The following is a 23,237-nucleotide window of genomic DNA, read 5'->3' as shown; positions in this document are numbered from 1 at the left end:
CAACAAGCAAAGTCAATGGGGGAAGCTGGATTCATGATTCACTTAACAACTGCAGTAATTCTCTTAACAACAAAAAGTCAAAATCTGGTGTAGCTCACTTAATAAATCTAGCTTAGCATCAAAAATTGTGGTCTCAATTGTCTTTGTAAGTCAAGGACTACTTGTAACTATTTTCAGGTGCTTATTTTTGTTAAACATAAATTGCAATAGAGCACAGTATAGGAGGACATAATGTTCTGAATTGTATTTAGTCCCTCAGTTTAAAATAATCTAAAATAATTGTGGCACATTTTATAAAACTACTAGGACATACTTAACTTCATTTATTGTTACTTAAACAAATCAGTATATCTTGTTTTGTTTGCTTGTTAATTGAGAGAAGGGGAATTTAAAAAAAAGAGTTGGAAGGAGTGGGAAAGATTATTAGAGAAAGGCCTCCATCTGTGCTTCAAAGGATGCTACTGCCCTGACTTGAAAATAACGCTTAGTTGGTCTTCATTTATCATTCAGTTATGTATTGCCTTTTATAGTTCTAAAGAAGAAAACTTTTAAGTGTATATAGTTATATTCTATTCATAAAGCATCTGAATTATATTCAGGTAAAAAATGCAAAGACAGACCCATCGTTGTTCACATCTTTTGTGATAAAAGTAGTTGTGCTTTTCCGAGAAAATTATTAAATAATAGCACTAAATCATCTTTTTACAACATTGTATCTTGTAGGTGCATGTCAATTCCTGTGACTATGAGAGCCATAAGGAGGAAGGCAGAGACAATCCAAGCAGACACACCAGCTTTGTCCCTCATTGCTGAGACAGTTGAAGACATGGTGAAGAAGAATCTGCCACCTGCAAGCAGCCCAGGATATGGCATGACTACCGGCAACAACCCAATGAGTGGCACCACCACCCCAACCAGTACTTTCCCTGGCGGCCCCATCTCCACTTTATTCAGTATGAGCATGGGCATCAAAGAACGGCATGATTCAGTTGGACATGGGGAGGACTTCAGCAAAGTGTCTCAGAACCCCATTCTTACAAGTTTGCTACAAATCACAGGCAATGTAGGCTCTACTATTGGCTCTAGTCCCACTCCTCCACACCACACACCTCCCCCTGTGTCATCTCCTGCAAGCAACACCAAAAACCATCCAATGCTTATGAATCTTTTGAAGGACAATGCTGCTCAAGATTTCTCAACTCTTTATGGAAGCAGTCCACTTGAGAGACAGAACTCTTCCTCTGGCTCTCCGAGGATGGAAATGGGACCAGGGGGCAATAAGCAAAAAAAGAAAAAGTCACGTGTGTTGGTGGATAAACCAAAGCATCAGACTGAAGATGACTTTCAGAGAGAGCTGTTTTCTATGGATGTTGATTCCCAGAACCCCATATTTGATGTCAACATGACCACCGACACCTTAGATACTCCTCATATTACTCCAGCACCAAGTCAGTGCAGCACCCCTCCAACAACCTATCCACAGTCTATACCTCATGCCCAATCCAGTATTCAGAGAATGGTCCGGCTCTCCAGTTCAGACAGCATTGGTGCTGATGTTACAGATATTCTTTCTGATATAGCAGAAGAAGCATCCAAGCTGCCGAATACCAATGAAGATTGTCCTCCTATTGGGACACCAATAAGGGACTCATCCAGTTCAGGGCATTCCCAAAGTGCCCTTTTTGATCCAGATGTTTTTCAGCCAAACAACAGTGAAAATCCATATACTGATCCAGCTGATTTGATTGCTGATGCTACTGTAAGCCCAAACAGTGACTCTTCAAATCAGTTCTTCCCAGATGGAGTTGACTTCAACCCTGATCTCCTGAACAGCCAGAGCCAAAGCGGTTTTGGAGAAGACTATTTTGATGATAGCAGCCAGAGCGGAGACGCTGATGACTTCAAGGGCTTTGCACCACAAACGATAAGTACTCTGGGTGTGCAAGTACTGGGGGGAGATGGAGGGGAGAGTAAGTTCAAGGCAATCAGCCAAGCGGACACAGTCGACTTTAGTATTATCACAGCTACCAGCAAGGCTCTGGGAGCCTCTGATGTATTGGAGCATCATAGTGGAAGCCAGAGCCCCTTACTGAGTATGGGAGAATTGGGTAAAGAGAAATCACAGAAGCGGGTCAAAGAGGGTAATGGATCTGGGAGTTCTTTAACGGGCCCTGGGCTGGATGGCAAGGGTGGAAAACGCAATCGCACCCCATCCAGTGATGGAAAGAGTAAAGAAAAGGTCCAGAAGCGGAGGAAGGTGGAGCCAGAAGGCAAATCTCCTTCTCATAGTACATCCACCAGACCTTTCACCCCACCAGCAAGTACAGGTGGCTCAAAATCTCCTGGAAGTTCAGGCAGGTCTCAAACACCCCCTGGGGTAGCTACTCCTCCCATCCCTAAAATCACCATCCAGATTCCCAAGGGAACAGTGACTGTTGGCAAACCTTCCCATGGGCAGTACACAAGCAGTGGCTCAGTCTCTTCTTTGAGCAGCAAAAGTCATCACAGTCATTCCTCCTCCTCTTCTTCGTCCTCTTCGTCATCGTCATCCTCTTCGTCTTCCTCCTCGACATCAGGCAAAATAAAGAGCAGCAAGTCGGATGGGTCTTCGGGGTCCAAGATGAGCGGCAGCCTCTACTCAGGCCAAGGCAGCTCTGGTTCAGGTCAGTCCAAAAGCTCCACCCAATCAGTGGGCAAGCCTGGGTCCTCCCCCATCACAAAACACGGCCTCAGCAGCGGCTCTGGAGGTACCAAGATCAAACCTCAAGGGAAGCCTTCATCGCTTATGAACCCTTCCATGAGTAAACCAAACATTTCTCCTTCTCATTCTAGACCCTCGGGCGGTTCTGACAAGCTGGCCTCTCCGATGAAACCTGTTCCAGGTACTCCCCCGTCATCTAAAGCAAAGTCCCCTATTAGTTCCGGCTCTGGAGGTTCACACATTCCTGGGACAGGATCAAGTTCAAGCATGAAGTCATCTTCAGGGATGGGATCTTCCAGTTCCATGTCCCAGAAGCCGCCTCCTTCAAATTCTTCAATGGGATCTTCTTCTTCCTTTTCATCTGGCAGCTCTTCCATATCTTCATCTCAGAATCAGCATGGGAGTTCCAAAGGCAAGTCTCCAAGCCGAAACAAAAAGCCATCTCTGACTGCTGTCATTGACAAACTCAAACATGGGGTGGTCACCAGTGGCCCCACAGGGGAAGATTCAGTGGATGGACAGATGGTCCAGAATTCCAGTTCATCAGGCCACTCCATGTCCTCCAAGCACAATCTATCAGGAAATGAATTGCAGGGGAAACGAGAAAGAAGTGACAAGGAGAAATCCAAAATCCCTGCTTCAGGAGGTTCCACTGAATCTTCCAAGAAAGCATCTGATTCAAAGAGTGTTGGAAGCACTGGAGTGGCCAAAATAATTATTAGTAAACATGATGGCGGTTCTCCTAGTATTAAAGCCAAAGTTACCTTGCAAAAACCTGGGGAAGGAAGTGGGGATGGCTTAAGGCCTCAGATGTCATCTTCCAAAAATTATGGATCACCCCTGATAAGTGGATCAACTCCAAAGCATGAGCGTTGTTCTCCTAGCCACAGTAAGTCACCTGCATATACACCCCAAAATATTGACAGTGAGAGTGAATCTGGATCATCTATAGCAGAAAAATCCTATCAGAATAGCCCCAGCTCTGATGATGGAGTTAGGCCTCTTCCAGAATATAGCTCAGAAAAGCATAAGAAACACAAAAAGGAAAAGAAGAAAGTGAAAGATAAAGACCGTGACAGGGATCGTGACAAAGAGAGAGACAAAAAGAAATCTCACAACATAAAGCCAGAAAACTGGTCTAAATCTCCCATCTCTTCAGAACAGTCCCTGTCTATGACAAGCAGTGCCATCCTTACATCAGATAGACCATCTAGGCCCAGCCCTGATTTCTTAATTGGGGAGGAAGATGATGATCTCATGGATGTTGCCCTGATAAGGAATTGAGAATATTTGTAAGTTGTGCGTGTGTGGAATGTTTAATTTATGTTTTTTTTTAAAAAAGAATAATAATAACATTAAAATTGTGAGCATGGGTACAAGTAAATCAAATCTGATTTGGACAGCTAATGAACTCTCTCTCTCTCTCTCTCTCTCTCTCTCTCTCTCTCTCTCTCTGTGTGTGTGTGTGTGTGACAGAAATATACACAGAAACACATTTATATTGGAAGCGTGTCTACCAAGAGCCTCTTCCACACACACACAAAAAAAACCTGGTTATAAGTCTGTCACTTTTTCACAGGATTGCATTCCTTTAGGCAGAGGATGAACATTACTATTTTAGTAGAAATAGGTCTTCATTGCACCACTTTTATATTTATATTTGGTGCTTAATTTTAATCTTTTTTTAGCATTTATAGTTTGGTTTTTATACTTCATATTAGGTAGAGCTTTTCATTCACAGATGATTGGAAGCAATTTAGTGCCTGATATTTCTCTAGATCTTTTAGGTGCTGACACATTTCCTCTTAAGAAAAAGACCCCAATCTGATACAAATTTACAGAGAGCACCAATTTTGGCACTCATCCAAAAGGGTGAAGTATTTTGATATAGATGTGTTATACCTGTAAGGTAATTTGACTTACTCTTCGTATTATAAAAATTTTAAAAAGTACCTGTGTTGAGTTTCATGCCTGTTTTCTGTGTAACAGTTACACAGTAAAGGGCATTATTTGATGAGAGGCAGAAAGGGATGGTTTTAGAAACTCTTGAACACAGAATTTAAATACTTCTGGTCTTTTTAAATGTTGTATGTATATACAAACCGCAAAGAAAAGAATTCTAATAGTAAAGCATCATGTCCTTTTCCTTCACTGGGTATATTTTTTTTAACATTATGGATTGAGATAATATGAGTCCTGTTTGATGTATAAGCCACTCTAGAAATGTGCTATTCTTGGTCATATAATAGGAATCGGTAGTACAGTATTTTAAAGAGTTGTTTTAGTTCCCAAACGTTTGGCCAGCTCATTACCTCTTTTCATGCTAGTGGAATAACACTGAAACAGTGTTAACACTTAAAAATAACAGCTAGGAGAAGCACCCTTGTTTGCACTGTTATATTTTGTCATAGGAAATGAACCGAGACTCCATAGACTTCCAACATACATATGCATCAGTTTACCAACCAATACTTCCTGTCTTCTATATTTTAACACTGACATTTGACCAGTATTTTGAAAAATTGCACAGCTCAGCACTCTATATGGATCTGGATTAGGCATTGGCAGTATATGGCCATCTCTGTGCTGATAGATTAAACTGTGGCCTTAGGACTATGCATTCTAAATAAATTGATTTTTCCAAAGTATTATCTGGTTAGTCTACCTATTCTTAGATTCTGTGCATTCATGAAATATGAGGCAGCTTTCACTTAACCTGTTATCCTGCAAAATAAAAATCCTTACATTTCCACCAGCTAATTAAGAAATCTGATTGCTTTAGCCTACAGTTCCGGCAGCCAGCTTGGATAATGCCACCCTAAGATACAATGGAGATAACCCTTGTATTGCATTCTTGTTTTCTTGTTTTTCAAATTTAGAGCAAGTTATATTATTGTAACTTGCAGATGGTTGATTGAGAATTGCACACAAGATCCATGAAACAGTAAGAAATACTTAACTGATATTTCTTATATAGCACCATATTACAGACATGCAATTCTTTATTGGTCAGTTTGTCATGTGTTCCGTTTCTATAGTATTCTTTTTAATTGAAAAAGCAAAGTTCTAAGTAGCAGCACATAGGATTTTCAAAAGTGAAGCTTCATGAAAAGTTTGCTATAATTCCAGATACAGTGTCATATGTAGAGAATAGAGATTCTCTTTCATTTGCAAGAATTTTTGAAAATATATGCAGAATGGTGATAAGCAAACATAATACAACTTGGAACCAGGCTGCACAAGCAGCATGCAAGCATGCGCAGCTCCACATGCACAAGTGGTGGGCATGCACCCAAGTGCACTCGCCCTACTGCTTGCACACAAAGCTGGAAAGGTTGGGAACTGCTGCTTTAAATATTGCGTCTGCATTTGAGTAAAAAGATACAGTATTGGCTGTAGGTCTATTTTATCAGTTGGCATTAAAACCAGTATGCTGTCAGTCATAAATTCCCCGTATATATTGAGTTGCCCAAACATGTGCACAGTATAGGATACATTGTCTTTTTTTCTTTTGTATATGTTATATTGAAAAAATGTGCTAACTCTAAAGTTTGCTATCATATGACAAAAGGATTATTTTCAAAAGAATGTTTACTTATTCACAATAACTCAAGTCCCTCAGTATTGTCAAACCAAGCATTAAGAAATTAAGATAGGAAAGCTACATGTTTAAATCTTAATTGCAGCAGCTTAGATTGTTTTTTTATGTAAATATGTGACCTTTACTTTCACTCTATGAACAATTTGTGTAAAGACTGCTTCCTATGACAGGTGGGTAAGGAGTATAATGTACAGTAATTTGTTTTAGCTTCTTGAAAAGTATTTTAAAATATATGTTGGTTTTTACATATAAATAAATTTGTTTGGTAGAAATATTTGCCTTATTTTGATTATTGCATTTTAATGTCATTTTCTATGCAGAGGAAATACTGATTATTAAATGCTATTTTGGAAAGTCTGTTGAAATCTTGACTTAATTATAATATTTAAAATTAACTGGAAGGTATAAATAATTATAAATTTGTCATATTATCCATCAATATTCATATATGATATAATTGCAAATGCTACTTTCTTTGATTATTTGGGGGGGGTCATGGCAATAACATAGGATTTAATGCACTGAGAACCATTTGTCTATGGGTTTTTTTCCTTCATTTTCAACCTTTTGTTCCTGAAGACTTCATTATTAGTTGATAGATGGATTATAGGCTCTCACTTTACACCCAACAAACAGCAGAAACAAGTGCTTATTATTTTTATTTATGATTTAAAATTATTTAAGAGCCATGAGAATAATAATAATGCGGGATAGGTTCCTTGAAAAGTAGCTTGCCAACAACTATCTAACATTCTTGGCTCATCGAAGGAGGCTTAACAGCCTTGATAAGTACACAAACTGAATGCATAACCTAGAACTGTCCTCCAAATCCTCTACAATGTTGGAGTTCGTTTAAATGTTTGAAGATAGGAACATTTCTGAGAATGAAAAACCTTGCTGAATGTGATTGCCTCCAAGCAAGGTTAAGAAAAATCACATTTTTATGGTCCTTAAAAAACCAAAAAACAAGTGGATTGTTACAAAGAGTATGTGCTGCTTTGCAATTTGAGTACTGATGCTGGTTATTTGTTTTAAAGGGCATATGTGTGGCATTTATTCTGCTATAAAGCTAAAACAAAATTCAACTAATACAAAATAGGAGGTAACAGCTTCATAATCTCTGTCCCAGTTTGTCTTAAAAAAATTGTTTCTTTTGGCAAAGGGACTTCACTCTACCAATAATACCACTGAATATGCTCAATGTTATTTAGGACTTAATATCTCAGATTACATACAATTTAAAAAGCCAAACTTTTAGTTAATTGTATCTAAATACTTTGACGTTTTAAGATGGGGAGAGATCATGCTTATATAACCCTACCAGGTTATAATGTAAGAAAGATAATCTCCTTATTGGCAAGTTCATATTTGTGGTGGCCTGGTGGCCCAACATTGAATCTGAGGTACACATCCTTACAATCCAACAGAATTTCTGTACTGGGTCTACATGAAATCATCATAGAATTGTCTGCATGTAATGATAATTATGTATATAACATTTTTTGTAACACTAATTCCAGAATTAGGATCAGATACAATTTAATAAGATCTGTAAGATCAAAAGCAATAGGTGGAAGCTTGTAGCAATAGTAGGGCATATGTGGCAACCATTTCTCTGATGCCAGCATAGAAAGCCTTGAGTCCATTATATGGTGTGGGCAGATGTACCCTTGATTATATATCAAAATTAAATGCTTTTATATATTTACTAAATTTACTGCCCATGTTGCAGTCATGCAACTCTGGGTGGCATTGAACATACTTGCACCTAAGCCTATTTGCAGATAAACCAACCTAGAAATTTTCATGTTTATCCAGTGCTTTTTTTAAAAAAAAAGGTGCCGGAACTCTCATCTTGGCGGGCGCAGGAGGCGGGGGGGCGCTGCTGCAGTCACAGGTGTGAAGGGTGTTGGCAGTGGGCTCCCCCCCCAGGGCTGGAGCTGGCGCGGCTGGTGCTGTGGGAGCAGCAGAGCCCACTCTTTATGGCAGGGCTGCGTGGTGCGGGCAGCGGAGGCGGTGCGGGCCAGGCGATGTTTTAATCTTATGATTTTAAATATATATTTTTTTCTATTGTAAGTTTCCCCAAACCTCACCATGTGGATTGCATACAAATATTATATAATTGGTAAATAAATGTAGAACATATGTTAAATATACATCAAATGATAATATGCTTCCCTACAAAGTCAATTCTTGCTCAGTGACAGACCAAGGAGTTAACTCAAAAAGGCAAGAGGAAAATCTAGAAGAGATCTGTGCAACTTGTAGAAGGGAAAGGCCCACACTGATAAATTAAAAAACCTTGTGGTCTGCAAAGGAATGCTGGTGGGCTAATCAATGATTTGGTGACTAGAGCAGCATCTACAATGTTGGAGTTCCATTAATTTGTTCTAATAAAATAATTTAAATCAATTTTTCACTTGATTTCAAATTAAATGAATTATATTGGTTGACAATGAGATTTTTTTTAGTACAATTGCCAAATGCAATAAACTGGTTTTAGGTATATGTTACTGAAAGGAAAAAGCAATCCCTGCTGCGTTACTGATCCCAGAGAAATATTTGCATGAATGCAGGTATCCTTAGGGTGCCATAGTTATGGATGAGAAATATTGGTTGCAAAGTTGACATTTCTGGATGTAATACAGATATTTTGGACTTATTTTTGTTTCTTTTCATGTTTGATATTTTTAAAAAGGCATATGCTACTGACTACACTTATGCACATATGTAACATGATCACTGCTTGTCCAAAATTTTACTATACAGATAATACCCCCAGAAATTATTTTAGCCTTTTTAATAAATGTTGTTATTGATGTTAAGCTCACCAGGGAAAACATCATATATTGTTATATATATACTAGGTTAATTATTTAAAGACTGAAGTGCAACATAACTAGATTCTAAATAATATATTTTTCAAAACACACAACAGTCCAAACAGTAAAAGTAAAGTCCAAATTAAGAATATTTCATTCTTAAGAATTGTTTAATTTAAAGTGGTTTAGTTGTAATAGATTCAAAATAGTTTTCAAGAGTATGTACAAAAGATACTAATTTTTTTTTCTAGCATCAGCTAAATTAGACATATTACATTGAGAAAAAATGTTTCTCATTTCTTTCCTGTTACCTTTATTGATTTCATTGCAGAGATGTTAACACAGGAAATAGATTATTGTGTTATCTAATTTTACCTTCCAAAAGACAGAAGCAGATGAAAAATGTGAGGTTATTTCCTGTTGGCTTTTTTTAAATAGCTGTTTTAGATTCTAAAAGTTTAGTTCCTAAAGAAGTAACCCTGTAAATAATGTTAATGTCCTCCTCTAGTGCAGGCTCTTTTATGACTCAAGGACTTCAACTCCCAGAATTCCTGAGCCAGCATGGCTCAGCTTGGAAACCTCTCCCTTTCCCCTCAGCATGGCTGGCTCAGGATTTCTGGGAGTTGAAGTCCACTAGTCATAAAAAAGAGCCAAAATTGCTAGCCCTGCAATTGGCTTAGGAAAGCTAATAAGGGAACTGAGCTGGGTTTTGTTTTTGTTTTTTGTTTTTTTGTTTTTGTTTTGTTTTTTGCAAAAAAGGTGCCAGAATGCCGTTCTGAGTGTTCTATGAGAAAAAAAGCCCTGGGTTTATCCATGAAATGTATATTTTTCATGATGCACCTGATTAAAAATATGAGCATCAGTTTAGCTGTAGATTGGCTTCTAGGTGAATATATATGGCATATATGCCAGCCTTGTGAAGTAGTACCAAATGAAAGAATGCCCAGGTGAACTACCGGTATGTCTACTTTGATGTAATGACACATTAACAGAATTTTGCAAGTCTGAAAATACAGCATGACTGCATCACTTAGGATGACAATGCAAGTGATCTCGGTTGGTGTAACCACAAGATATGCAGGTCGTTAATTGGCACATGGAGGGAGGCCAGGGAAAGAAGGCTCTGTGTGTGAACAGCAACAACAGAGTGTGTAGTACATCTCAGCGAAGAAAGGCCAACTGGGGAGACTTACCCCATCCCCATGCAACTTATGACCTTCCCTGAAGACTCCTCCATTCAGTTTGATTGTGGGAAGCTAGCAGAAAAGGTTGGTAACAGCAATCCCATGACCATGGGATGCTGCAACTAATCCTAAGTGTGAGCTGGTCGCCAAGCATCTGAATTCTGTTCATGTGACCACAGAGATGCTGCAACAGCCAGAATTTCAAGGATTGGTCTTAAATTCTTTTTGTCCAGTACAATTGTAACTTTGAACAGTCACTGAACAAATGGTCATAACTCAAGGACTATCTCCACAAGTATTTAAAAACATACTGTATTACTATACATACTTGTAGATAAACGTATCTGTGGATAAGCTGAACTCAATTTTCTGAATGTATTTTGGCACTTAAAAATTTTCAGCTGATCTGTCAAGTATTACAGCATATTGAATTTCTGCTTAATTATGGTAATAAATATTTTAGAAGAAAAAAGTTTAAAAAAAATTAACCTTTCTTCATTATAGGTAGGCCTTTCATTTTATACTTGGTAATCACTAGAGTCCCTTCTTAGCAGCTTTTCCTATGTCCCTGAATCATTATCTACTCAGCTTGAGCCTGTACTTCATACAGCATCATGGCACAAAATCATGACCGCATCACAGATTATGAGGAAGCATTACACATAAAAGATGAACACTAGTATATGATCAGGTTTGTGATACATGCTTACCATTTGCTCTTTTTTTTAACCTTGCATGAACTAAAATACAACTGTTTATCGTGATTATGGTTTTATATACAATATGTTAACTACAATTTTGCTTTATCTCAAAGGTAGTTTTTTCAAAAGGAAACTGGATTTAGTTTTGCCTTGAAGATGTTTTGCTTCTCATCCAAGAAGCTTCTTCAGTTCTGACTGATGGTGGAGGATGAAAGGATTTATATTCTTGGCAGTCATCTGCTCATTAGCAATTTTCTGAGAGTCATTGAGGCCACCTGGAGGTTTATCCAGGTTTATGTGGAACTTTCTTGGAACTGCTGAAAGGACTGTTTTGTAAACGGGAGATAGGTGCATGGCACAACGTAGGAGAACAAACCCATCGAGACAAGATTCAGCAGTCCATCTGCATTTGCAAAAAGTTCACTCTTTTGAAGACAGCAAAGTCCACATTTTGGACAGAAAGGATTGCTGGTTTGAAAGGGGTCAAAGAGGTCATCTACATTAAGACTGAATAATCTCTCAACAGAGGAGGAGGGATACAACATGACCTATCTACTGTTTACAATATATAAACCATTCCACTCCTTCATTCAGTCAGAACTGAAGAAGCTTTTGGATGAGAAGTGAAATCATTTCAGGGAAAAACATAAGTCCAATTGCCTCTTGGGGGAAAAAAAGCACCTTGAGAAAACCATGATCTGGATGACTGAGAATCTCCATAGACAATTTTGCTTTATCTCACTTTGAAACAGTTTATACAAACCAAACATTTCCATTCTATTATCTGCTGATGAAAATTAAATTATTTTTTCTTGTCCTTTTATAATAGCTTTCCATGCAGTTCTTTATGCTTCTGTGAGATCTCAATTACACTCAAGACTAAATAGTTCACAAGTCCAACAGTACACTTAATCAAATAAATAATATAGTCTAGTAATAGGTCCTTGTTTAATATTCACTTATGGTGCCCTTCTCACGGACATCTAGTCCCTGAACATATTGTGGAATAAGCAGATTTTAACAAGCCTCTAGAACAGGGGTGTCAAACTGCTGGCCTGTGGACCAGATGCGTCACGCGGAAGCTGCGCCCACTCCATTGCCGGCAATGGCAAAAATGTCCCAATACGTTGCACGATGTCATGTGATGTTGCGAGTTTGACATGTCTGCTCTAGAAGATTATGAGGAAACAGGTCATTCTTGTTTGGGGAAGACAAGCTCCTCTCCTGCCTGACATCCCTCAAAGTGGGAACTCTCAGGAACCTATTATATATACTGAGCAAAAAGACAGACTTCTGACAACTGATTAGATTCTCACAGAAACTTCTTCAATCACTTAATTGAAAGGGAAAAGACAGTGTAATTAGCATAAATTTGGGTGTCACTTTCAGGATTTAATTTATGAGTTTGCTAAGGCAGAGCTTTTTTTATTTTCTTGGTAAGCGCACTTTGATACACAGGAGATGGAGCTGTTTTCTAGATTAGGGAGGAATCTCCATATGTTCTCAACCTGTGATGTTTTCAACGTTTTCTTTTTCCCAGGGTCAGTGAAAACAACTACACAGATTCTATTCAGAACAGGTGGTCTCAAAGATACCCAGGTCCCAAACCATTTAGGGCTTTACAAATAATTGGAGAGATCATCTTTATTATCTATTTAATGGATAATAATGGAGAACAGTTACCTGAATAACAGGTAATTATATAGAACAGGAGTCCCCAACCCCCAGTCCATGGACCAGTACTAGACGACAGCATGCCAGAAACCGGGCCACGCAAACAAGCAAAGACCTATCTGCAAGGATGCAGGCAGCACATGAAACACCCCCTTTGGTTCATGGGAAAACCTTTCTCAACAGAACCGGTGCCCGATGCCCCAAAGGTTGGGGGCCACTGATATCAAATATTTACCTGTGTAATGGAGGCTGTAAGATTCCTTCAAGGGCTTGCTTTGTACTGCAGGAAAGCTAGGGGAGATTCAGTTGAATGCTAAATTCAGAAAATGAAACTCAGTCCAAGTGCTGAGAGAAGTGGAAAAAGGTTTTTCAAAGAGACTCTGCCTTAATTAACTCACTATAAGTGAAGCTGGTAAATTCATATTATGGTTTACAAAATTCTGCACTTACCCTAAACTAACATTAAATAATCTTTATTGAAACCCATATTGTTCTTCCTGTCTTGCCAATTCTATGAGGCTTGACCCAGGCAAATTGGTGTTGGGTCTGGAGCAACAGATCATTGAATAAACAGTACAGAGGGATTTAGAAATGTAATATGATGTGATCAACAATACAGTAAGCACAATGCAGCAATCACCATTATTATTCATTTCACTTGTATGAGAAGCAGTAACAGAGCCAGTCTGGAAAGTAATTAGGACTTGCATTACTTGCTGATGTGGACTTCCTGGAGAAATGGCTGTATTTAAAATAGGAAGCTCACAGTGACAGACTAAGTCGAAAACAGGACTTCCTAACCTAAAGCATTGTAGGAAGGTGCTGTGAGATGTAAAGGCTTTCTAGGATTTTATAGGGTTGTGTAACAGTAAAAAGTAATATTGGAGGAGAACCAATGTGAATGACACTGCCAGATTGCTGTCTTCCACAGATTATCAATGGAATGAATGTAATTTGTTAGTCGCTCAGGATCATGGCAACACAGTGGTAGTGGGAAAAATGACACATGTTTATTATGAAACTCTAAATACCATATGGCAGGAGACATCTAGATTTTTGGTATTTCCTGCAGTTGCAGTCCCATTCCTCTCCAAGGCCCCAGTGGCTAATGACCTCAGCTTAGAATTGGTGATGGTATATATGAGGGCAATTCGGAAATGAATCTCCATTTGGTTATCAATGACAAACACTCGCAGATACAGAACTTTTATTATACACATTAGAAAACTACAATATTGCATTACTTTTCGGTATAATCGCCAAATTGAAGCACTTGTCATAACGTCTTACAAGGTTTGAAATTCCTTAGTAATAGTTGCTTGGCGCCAAATCTGGGCTATGGTGGGGGGAGGGTTTGATTAAAAACATACCAATGGAACTACTTCAAAGTTCTTGGGTGTGTCTAGCAGTGTGCAGGTGAGCCTTATCACGAACCAACACCAAACCGGAAGTAGTTCCATAGGAAATCCCGCCCAATGTGAAGATGCCAAAGGAGTACTGCTAGTGAAGTTCGGCCATCAGTTCAGAAGTCTACTGTGAAACGTTATGAAAACTCAGACGAGCCATCCATAACAAGCGTCCAGGAATGCTGACTTCGAGTGTGGTGTTGGTTCACAATAATGCTCACCCGCACACCGCTAGACTGCACCCAAGAACGTTTGAAGCAGTTGGGATGTTTTTGATCACACACCCCTATAGCCCAGATTTGGCGCCAAGCGACTACTACTAAGGAATTTCAAACCTTGTAAGATGTTATGACAAGTGCCTCAATTTGAATGGCAATTATGTCGAAAAGTAATGTTGTAGTTTTCTAATGTGTATAATAAAAGTTCTGTATCTGTGAGTATCTGTCATCGATAACCAAATGGAGGTTTATTTCCGATTTGCCCTTGTATTATGTCCACCTATAGTTGATCTGGTAGAAGATGAACAGTCTTGCTGATCATATTACTGAAGCTTGGTTTGGTGAGATGGTTGATATCACTTTCATAAAGATCTGTCTTCCCAATTTTCAGACTCTTGTCATCAATTTCAACAACAAGATCGGGGGGGGGAGAACAGAAAAATCCCTTTCTGGGGCCCTGGGTCTAATCTCAGGATTGGCATTAGAATTACCTCACCTGCTGATAATACTACAGGTGATTTCAATCTCTAGATCTTTGGGACTAGGAAGCCCTAATTGTTCATGGCCTATATGGCAATCATAGGCTTGTCCCAGGTAATGTCCTGTCCACTGTACCCAGATGTTCCCATATTTAGTAGTATGTTTCCTCAAGCAGTTATTTAATGATCTGAAAATGGAAGTCATGATATCTACCCCTTTACTATACTCTGATCTGTTTCTGGTCCAGATAAGACTGTCTCCCAAGACCTTCACGAGGTCATCAGGCTGATTACAATTACCTGCTTTAAGGTTTTATGAATTAGACACATTTTGCTAGCCATTTGGAGCATATTTAAACAACCTGATTTTGGCTATTGTGGAGTTCCAGGAAATGTTGAGACAGAAATGATGCCTGCAATCAGAGTCACTCATATTCACCAATATCTTTTCTTCATGGGCAGAATCCATGGTAGTGACCAGGACAATGACTTATATTAATTTGGAATTCTCTTTGGCCTGTGAATTCCATCAAAGTCAAAAAAAGTTTGTTAATGTGTCCCTTGCCACTTTTGGCTGGATCATTGCAAAGGGTTTCATAAAAAGGAGCTATCACCTCCCAGATCTATGCCTAAACGTCTTTGATAAAAAGAATCTTTAGGACGATCTATGGCTAAGCTTCATTTTTCTGAGACCTTGAATGGAGTTATATTGTAGCTCCTCTTTAAGAGACCCTTCCTAGATTCAGGTGTCAACCTCCTCTTTTGGGGGGAAAAAATTAAAGCTGAAGTGAGAGTGCAAATGCAAAACACCTTAGAGGAAGTGGATTATCTAGACCACAGGTCTGCAACCCGCGGCTCTGGAGCCGCATGCGGCTCTTTCAGCCGTCTCCTGCGGCTCCCAGTCCTCTGCCATGTGCAGTCCAAAAAAATAAAAGTGGGACTAAAAAAGTTCAACCAATCAATTCAAATATGCAGGGTAGGTGCATATCTCGCCTTGGCCTCCACTCTTCAGTCAAACCCTGTTCTGCACATGTGCGCATGTACACGCACGTGCACACATTTTTTGCAGCTCCCAGTTTTTCCTTTTGTGAGGGAACCGGTTCCGAGTGGCTCTTTCACTGTTTCAGGTTCCTGACCCCGATCTAGACCTTTTACAGTCTGGGTTCAGGAGTGGCATGGGACAAACACTCCATTGGTCTCAATGCTTGACAATGTGCTCTACATGCAGTTGCATTTAAAGTAACCCAGAAACTGCAGCTGCAGCGGTGGGATTCAGCCAGTTCTCACCATTTTGGCAGAACCGGTAGCTAATTTTTTGTTACCCAGGCCCAGAACAGACTTCTGGAAGTGGCATTCACACAGTAAACTGGTTGTTCACATATGTGAATCCCACCACTGTGCAGCTGGTACAAAATTCAATAGCACTAGATACAACAGATACATTATACTGGTGCTGCTGATTCTGCATTGATTGCCAGTAGATGTTCAGATGATGTTTAAACACTGTCTAACTTACAAAGTTCTATATACCTTTAGGTCTCCTTTTTTCAACTAGAATCAATGGATCCAATAAATATCACAAAAAAGAATCCACTACTGTGAGATCAGGGGTCTGAGTTCAGGATGATGTGCTTCTTTGTTTTGGCCCCTGTACTGTAGGACAGCTTTCTCTTGGTAATCAAATATAGCCCAAACTGTTGGTCTTCTGCAAATATGTTAAAACAGAACTTACATAGAGCATTTTAATAAACATCCTAGTTTCAAGGTAAGGGATCACCCCCCAAAAGGCCCACCTTTGAGTACATTGCTTTTAGTAATATTTATACATGTAGAAAGGCCTTCCTGGATGATCTCAGTTACTTACCAGGTCTAAATTAATAAAAGCAATCTGACAAGTATTCCAGTTCCAAGTTGTCTAGGGCAGGGGTCCCCAACCTGTGGGCCACAGCCTGGTAGCGGTCCATGGCCTGTTGGCCACCGGGACCGTGGCAATAGCTGGCGAATGCATGCACATGTGTACACACCCTCCCCACGTGTGCTAGTGCCACCATGCAAATGGTAGTGGCCCTGTTTGCACATGCTTGGGGGCACTAGTGCTGCCACCAGTTCATACGCGCACTAGCGGCCCATTTGCATATGTGTGTGGATGCTAGTGGCCCATTTGTGCATTCACGTGGGTGCTAGTAGCCCGTTTCCACATGCACGTAGGCACCAGTGCCACCACCAGCACTGCTACGGGACTGCACGGTCCACTTTCACATGCATGTGGGTGCTAGTGCTGCTGCTGTGCATGCTCATTTTTTGTGCATGCACATGCATGTGTGCATGCATATGCACGTGTACATTTCCTTGCTCCTCCCTTTCCCTTTGGGCCGCCAACACAGAAAGGTTGGGGAGCTCTGGTCTAGGGCTTTATATGTCATAACCAAACCCTTAAATCTGGGTTGATACTTAATTGGCAGAAAAAGTTGAGATCATGGAGGAAGATAAATCAATCCACAATTAGGAAATATTTTTAACAATAGTAATCAAGACGCTACCACCCCTTCCAAATGCAGGAAGATATGGATTTTCCCCAAGGATACCTGTTTCTTAGTCAGATACACTTTAGAATGAACATCAGATTCAAAACTGATGTAATTAGTACATGTCATATTACTCATTTCTATACAGTTTGGGAACAGGGAGGGAAAATCGCTTTGTTTGAATGTTTAAATGCATCATATCTGCCTTCAGGAATATCCTACCAATAATGAAAATATCACAACTTTATGCATCATATCTGCCTTGAGCAGTATCCTACCAATAATGATAGTATTACCACTTTAATGTACATTGCACTCAACAACATACCGAAGTCAGAATTTAATCAAACAGTAATATGAGGAAAAATAGATTTCTTTAAAAAAAAAAACAGCATCAAGAGAATTGGTAATAATACACAAGATACAAAGAGTAGGCCATGGCGAGATAGGGGGCAAATAATAATAACAACATCATATATGTTGTGAGTGAGAAAACTATCATGGTAGTAAGATAAATCTGTACAGTTTAAGATTCTTGTCATCTCCTAATAATCAGAAAATTGGCCAAAAGGAGTCCAGTTATATGCCATCCATGTGTTACAACCCAAACTGCCAGACAATGTTCCTTAGCCAAATATCATGTAGATATTAAGAAACAGGAGACAAAACTAAATCTCAAGGGACTCAATCATAAGCCTGAATGACTACAGACCTATTGCATTAACGTCTGTAGTCATGAAATGCTTCGAAAGATTGGTTCTCCAACATCTTAGGACATGCCTCCCACTGGACTTTGATAAACATCAATTTGCCTACAGGGGAAATAGCTACTGCTTTACACTCTGTAGCAAGTCATCTCGAGAAGCCTGGAAGTTACGTAAGGATGCTTTTTGTTGACTACAGCTCGGCTTTCAACACCATTTTGCCAAGCATTCTCATCGAGAAGCTGACTGACTTGAAATTCTCCCCCGCCATCTGCGATTGGATTCAAGACTTTCTTAGGGATCGGTTACAAACAGTGAGGGTCGGCTCTGCTTTGTCCACCCCCCTGAAGCTTTGCACCGGCACGCCACAGGGCTGTGTGCTTAGTCCCTACCTGTACTCTTTATACACTTATGATTGTGTATCATCTGACCCATCCACTGCGATAATCAAGTTCGCAGATGATACAACTGTGGTGGGTCTTATTACAGGTGGGGATGAGACAGCATATAGGGCGGAGGTACAAAAACTATCCATATGGTGTAGTAACAACAACTTGCACCTAAACATCGGCAAGACGAAAGAGATGGTGTTAGACTTCCGGAGAAAAAAGGAGGAACCTGCCCCACTTTACATCGGAGAGAACTGTGTAGAGAGAGTTTCCTCCTTTAAATTTCTGGGAGTCTACCTCTGTGAAGATCTGACCTGGAAAGTTAACACAACTCAGGTGGCTAGAAAGGCCCAACAGAGACTTCACTTTCTTAGGGTCTTGCGGAAGAACAGGGTAGAACAACAGCTAATGACCCTCTTTTACCGGTCTACTATAGAGAGCGTCCTCTCGTATGGTATTGTGGTTTGGTATGCTGGTCTGACAGCCACGGATAAGAAAGTATTACAGAGGGTAGTGAGCACAGCACAAGACATTGTGGGCTGTTCCCTGACACCACTGGATGACATCGCCAGGGCTCATTGCCTTGGAAGAGTGAGGAAGATTCTCAGGAATGACTCACACCCTGGACGGTATCTCTTTACTCTCCTACCATCCGGTAGGAGATACAGGAATATAGCCAGCCGTACCAACAGGCTGAAAAATAGCTTTTATCCGTGGGCTGTTAGGCTTTTAAATGAGACATAATCTTATGCAGAATTGACTTGGGAGGCCGGTGTGTGGTGTAGTTGGTTCACATAGTGTGGTGGGATGGAGGGTTTGTTGTCACTGTGTGTTGGGGGGAGAGAGCACGGGAGAGGCTCAGCTAATCTCAATGTACACATGTTGTACTTTGACAATAAAGGTTTATTATTATTATAAGCCAGTGCCTATTACACTATTTTCTGAACTCTATTTTCTAAACCAGACTTAAATTATACTACTTCAGACACATTATGCAAAGTCCTAACTCTCTGGAGAAGGTTGTAATGCTGAGAAAGGTGGGAAGAAACAGAAGAAGAAGACAACCAAGAATAAGGTGAAAGAACTCAGTTACAATGATATTAGCATTAGAAGCCATGAAAAATCAGGTTGGGGCAGATCACTGTGGAGTAAATTATATGATCAATAAGAGTAGACACCAAGTTGATGATATATAATCATTAATCACAATGCTCTGACGTGGTTGAAGCAAAGATCATTCCTTTACTCCTTTAGTCGCAGACTAAAAAAAGTTTTAGTTTTTTTTTCTCAATTCAGTATTTTATATGGCTATTTATCTAACAAGTAGAACTCTGTTGGCAAAGTTGCTCTATGAGGATATGATTGAATATGCCATGCCAGTGAGTATAAGTACAAGTTCACATTCTCATCATCCATCAGTGATGAAGATAATTAGGAAAGTTTCAATGCAGCCTCCTGATCAAAAGCCAGATTAGAATGGGCTTAAATTTAAGATTCTGAAAATTACCAGACACAAAACACTGCAGCTCCATGCTTCAGAATAAATTACCAGATACTGGCTAACAAGTTTCAAAAGTAATTTGGCTTGTGCAAAAGTATTTCAGCTATAAATGTGCTTTATCATTCAACAGCAAACTTGGAAGTATTGACTATAAAAATTAAAAGGAATGTTGGGATCCATGCTTCCTATACTCGCTTTTGAATCTTGATGATATAACAAAGCAACACGTATATGCATGGGGGAGGTTTTTTGGGGGACAAAGTGGGATGCTTAGGTATTGATATGGACATTTTGGGGAGTGAAATAATAGAAAATATTTCTAGCTCAGGTTTTTGATTTTTGACAGTGGTTTGCTCTCTAGGCTTATTTCAATTTAATTTTTGAAGGTATCGTTACCAGGCTAGGTAACATCAGCAGCAGGATTTTCTTTTCCTATTTTCCTTAGCTTATAAATGTCTTGTGTGCCATTGCGGTCAGTTGGTCGTGTGTTTGGTTGTTCGTTTGAAGCTACATTTAAATTATGAACAGTATTGTGTAGTGGGTTCTGCAACGCAGGAAAGACGCCAGGCAGAGGAGTACAGCATGCAGCTCTTTATTGGTGGTAGAACTGTACTGGGAAATCGGGTTTACCTGTGCTCCTTATATACCTGGCCAGGTACACCTTCAACCAATCATTTCAAACCTCAGATTTCCCGCCGAAAGCTGATCCTTGCTACAGCAGTTTTGGTACAGCGCCACCTGGTGGTATCGGATGCAACGGTTCACTTTAATCCAATACATAACAAACAGCTGATTGGTTCTCTTGATTGGTAGTTTGAATGGTCTGGTTTATTATTTATTTATTTATTTGTTTGTTTGTTTGTTTTTATATACCGCCCTTCTCCCGGAGGACTCAGGGCGGTGTACAGAGAAATAAAGTAAGAATACAATAAAAATAAAAAATTTTAAAACCCAAATCCATCAGGCCAGGCCGGCTTGTTGGAATAGATTTTTTAGATCACGCCGGAAAAAGCGATGGTCGGAGGCCATCCGGATTTCAGCTGGTAAGCGGTTCCAGAGGATTGGCGCACCCACCGAGAATGCTCTCCCCCTGGCGGTCACCAGCCGACATTCTCTCACCGGTGGCACCCTGAGGAGGCCCTCTCTGTGGGAGCGCACAGGACGGAGGGATGTTGACGCTGGCAGTAGGTGCTCCCGTAGGTAATCCGGACCCATGTCATGTAGGGCTTTGTATGTCATCACTAGCACCTTGAATTTCACCCGGAAGGCAACTGGAAGCCAGTGCAGCTCACGGAGCAGAGGTGTAATATGGGAGTATCGGGAGGCCCCCAAAAGCACTCGTGCAGCTGCACTCTGCACCAGCTGAAGCTTCCGAGTGGTTCTCAAGGGCAGCCCCATGTAAAGAGCGTTGCAGTAGTCAAGACGAGAGGTCACAAGTGCATGGGTGACTGTACGCAAGGCATCCAGGTCCAGATAGGGTCGCAGCTGGCGCACCAGACGAACCTGAGCGAAGGCCGCTCTAGTCACAGCTCCTATATGATCTTCTAAGGAGAACTGTGAATCTAAGAGGACACCCAGATTGCGAGCCTTATATACGGGGGGTAATATATGGCTTGGTTTAGAAGAATGGAGTAATGGGTAAAAGCAGGGTGAGAAGACTGAGAGAGCAGGCAAGAATATGGCACTACCAGCACAGGAAGGTATTATGGGAATCCAGTGTTGCACTTGGGGACATTAGACCCACTGTTTGAATATAGCCTCACTATGACCACAATCGAGACAGGGATATCCATCACAAAATTATACTGGCATTAAATGTGCTCAAAACATTTGAACAGCTGATTGTTTTGTACTATACCAGGGGTCGGCAACCTAAAAAAGGAAAAGAGCCACTGGGAACCGGTTCCATCACAAATTAAAAAAAGTGGGAGCCGTGTGCGTGTGTCCATGCACGCGCATGCGCGTGTCCATGCACGCGCATGCGCAAAAAAAGTTTTGCGCATGCGCAAAATGGTTTTTTGCGCATGCGCGGACTCACGCGGTTGCCATTTTTTTTAAAAAAGTGAGATGGAACCGGTTCCCGGTTGCCCGACGGCGACGGCCCGTCTGCAAAGCTGCCGCTTTCAGCAGCTTTGCAGACGGGCTGTGGCAGCTTCCTCAAAGAGCAGCACCCCTGCCCATTCGGAGAGGTGCGCGCGCACCTCTCCGAACGACCGGAGGTGCGCGCGCACCTCCCCAAACCTTTGGAGAGGTGCGCGCGTACCTCCGCGCGAACGGGCAGAGATGCCGCTCTTTGAGGAAGCTGTAGCGGCCCGGCAGCTTCGGAGACGGGCCGCTACAGCTTCCTCAAAGAGCGGCATCTCTGCCCGTTCGCGCGGAGGTACGCGCGCACCTCTCCAAAGGTTTGGGGAGGTGCGCGCGCACCTCCGCCCATTCGGGGAGGTGCGCACGCACCTCTCCAAACGGGCGGTGCCACTCTCCATTTGGAGAGGTGCGCGCGCACCACTGCCCGTTCAAAGAGGTGCGCGCGCACCGGGTGGCTGGGAGCCGCAGGAGATGGCTCAAAGAGCCGCATGCGGCTCCGGAGCCGCGGGTTGCCGACCTGTGTACTATACCATGTAAACAGATGTCATACAGGTATTCCTCAATTTACAACAGTTCATTTAGTGACCACTCACAACAGCACTGAAAAAAGTACTTATGACTGTTTTTCACACAACATCCCCATGATTTCATGATCAAAATTCAAATACTTGACAACTGACTCATATTTATGACAGCTGCAATGTCCCTGGATCTTATGATCCCTTTTTTGCTACTTTCTCACAAAGTAAATGGAGAAGCCATATTCATTTAACAGCTGGGTTACTAACTTATCAACTGCAGTGATTCACTTAACAACTGTGGCAATAAAAGTCGTAAAATGGGGCAAAACTCACTTAACAAATGTCTCACTTAACAACAAGAATTTTGGGCTAAATTGAGGTCGTAGGTCAAGGGTTGCCTCTATGATCTGGAAGTTTTATGTAAATCTGTCCGGTGGGAAGAATTAGAACTAGTAAAGTTCCAGTTAAGCTAATTTATTGCTTATGCCTATACACAAGAATCTAGTCAATTAAGATAATGAATAGTACTGATGATGTTACCTAGTTTGGGTAATAAAATGTGTACAAGAAAACAACTAATCTCAGAGAGCACCAAGGATCCTTCATTTCATTCCTGAGTTACAGATATTCTCCTTTATTTGCAACTAAGGTCAGCACCAAATTGGCGCTGAATTGTGCTAATTCTTATCTAGTGCCAATTTAGTTTGTACAACTATGGTGCCCAAA

General features: G+C 40.7%; 1 protein-coding gene across 3 annotated transcripts in view; it reads left to right on the top strand.

Annotated features, from left to right (window-relative positions):
- MED1 (mediator complex subunit 1) overlaps window positions 1–6,650 on the top strand; it is a 36,744-nt gene extending 30,094 nt beyond the window's left edge. For 2 of the 3 annotated variants that reach the window (XM_081346441.1, XM_081346443.1), the window contains one exon: window positions 724–6,650. In XM_081346441.1, the coding sequence (XP_081202567.1) occupies window positions 724–3,985 (3,262 nt within the window). In that variant the 3' untranslated portion in view covers window positions 3,986–6,650. The remainder of the gene's footprint in view (window positions 1–723) is intronic. The other variant, XM_081346442.1, reaches the window with a different exon arrangement.
- Window positions 6,651–23,237: the final 16,587 nt, after the last annotated feature.

This window comes from Vipera berus, assembly GCF_964194415.1.
Source record: "Vipera berus genome assembly, chromosome: Z".
In the NCBI taxonomy this organism is placed as follows: Eukaryota; Metazoa; Chordata; class Lepidosauria; order Squamata; family Viperidae; genus Vipera; species Vipera berus.
The sequence above is the reverse complement of the archived record's forward strand: the minus strand, read 5'-3'. Positions and strand labels throughout refer to the sequence as shown.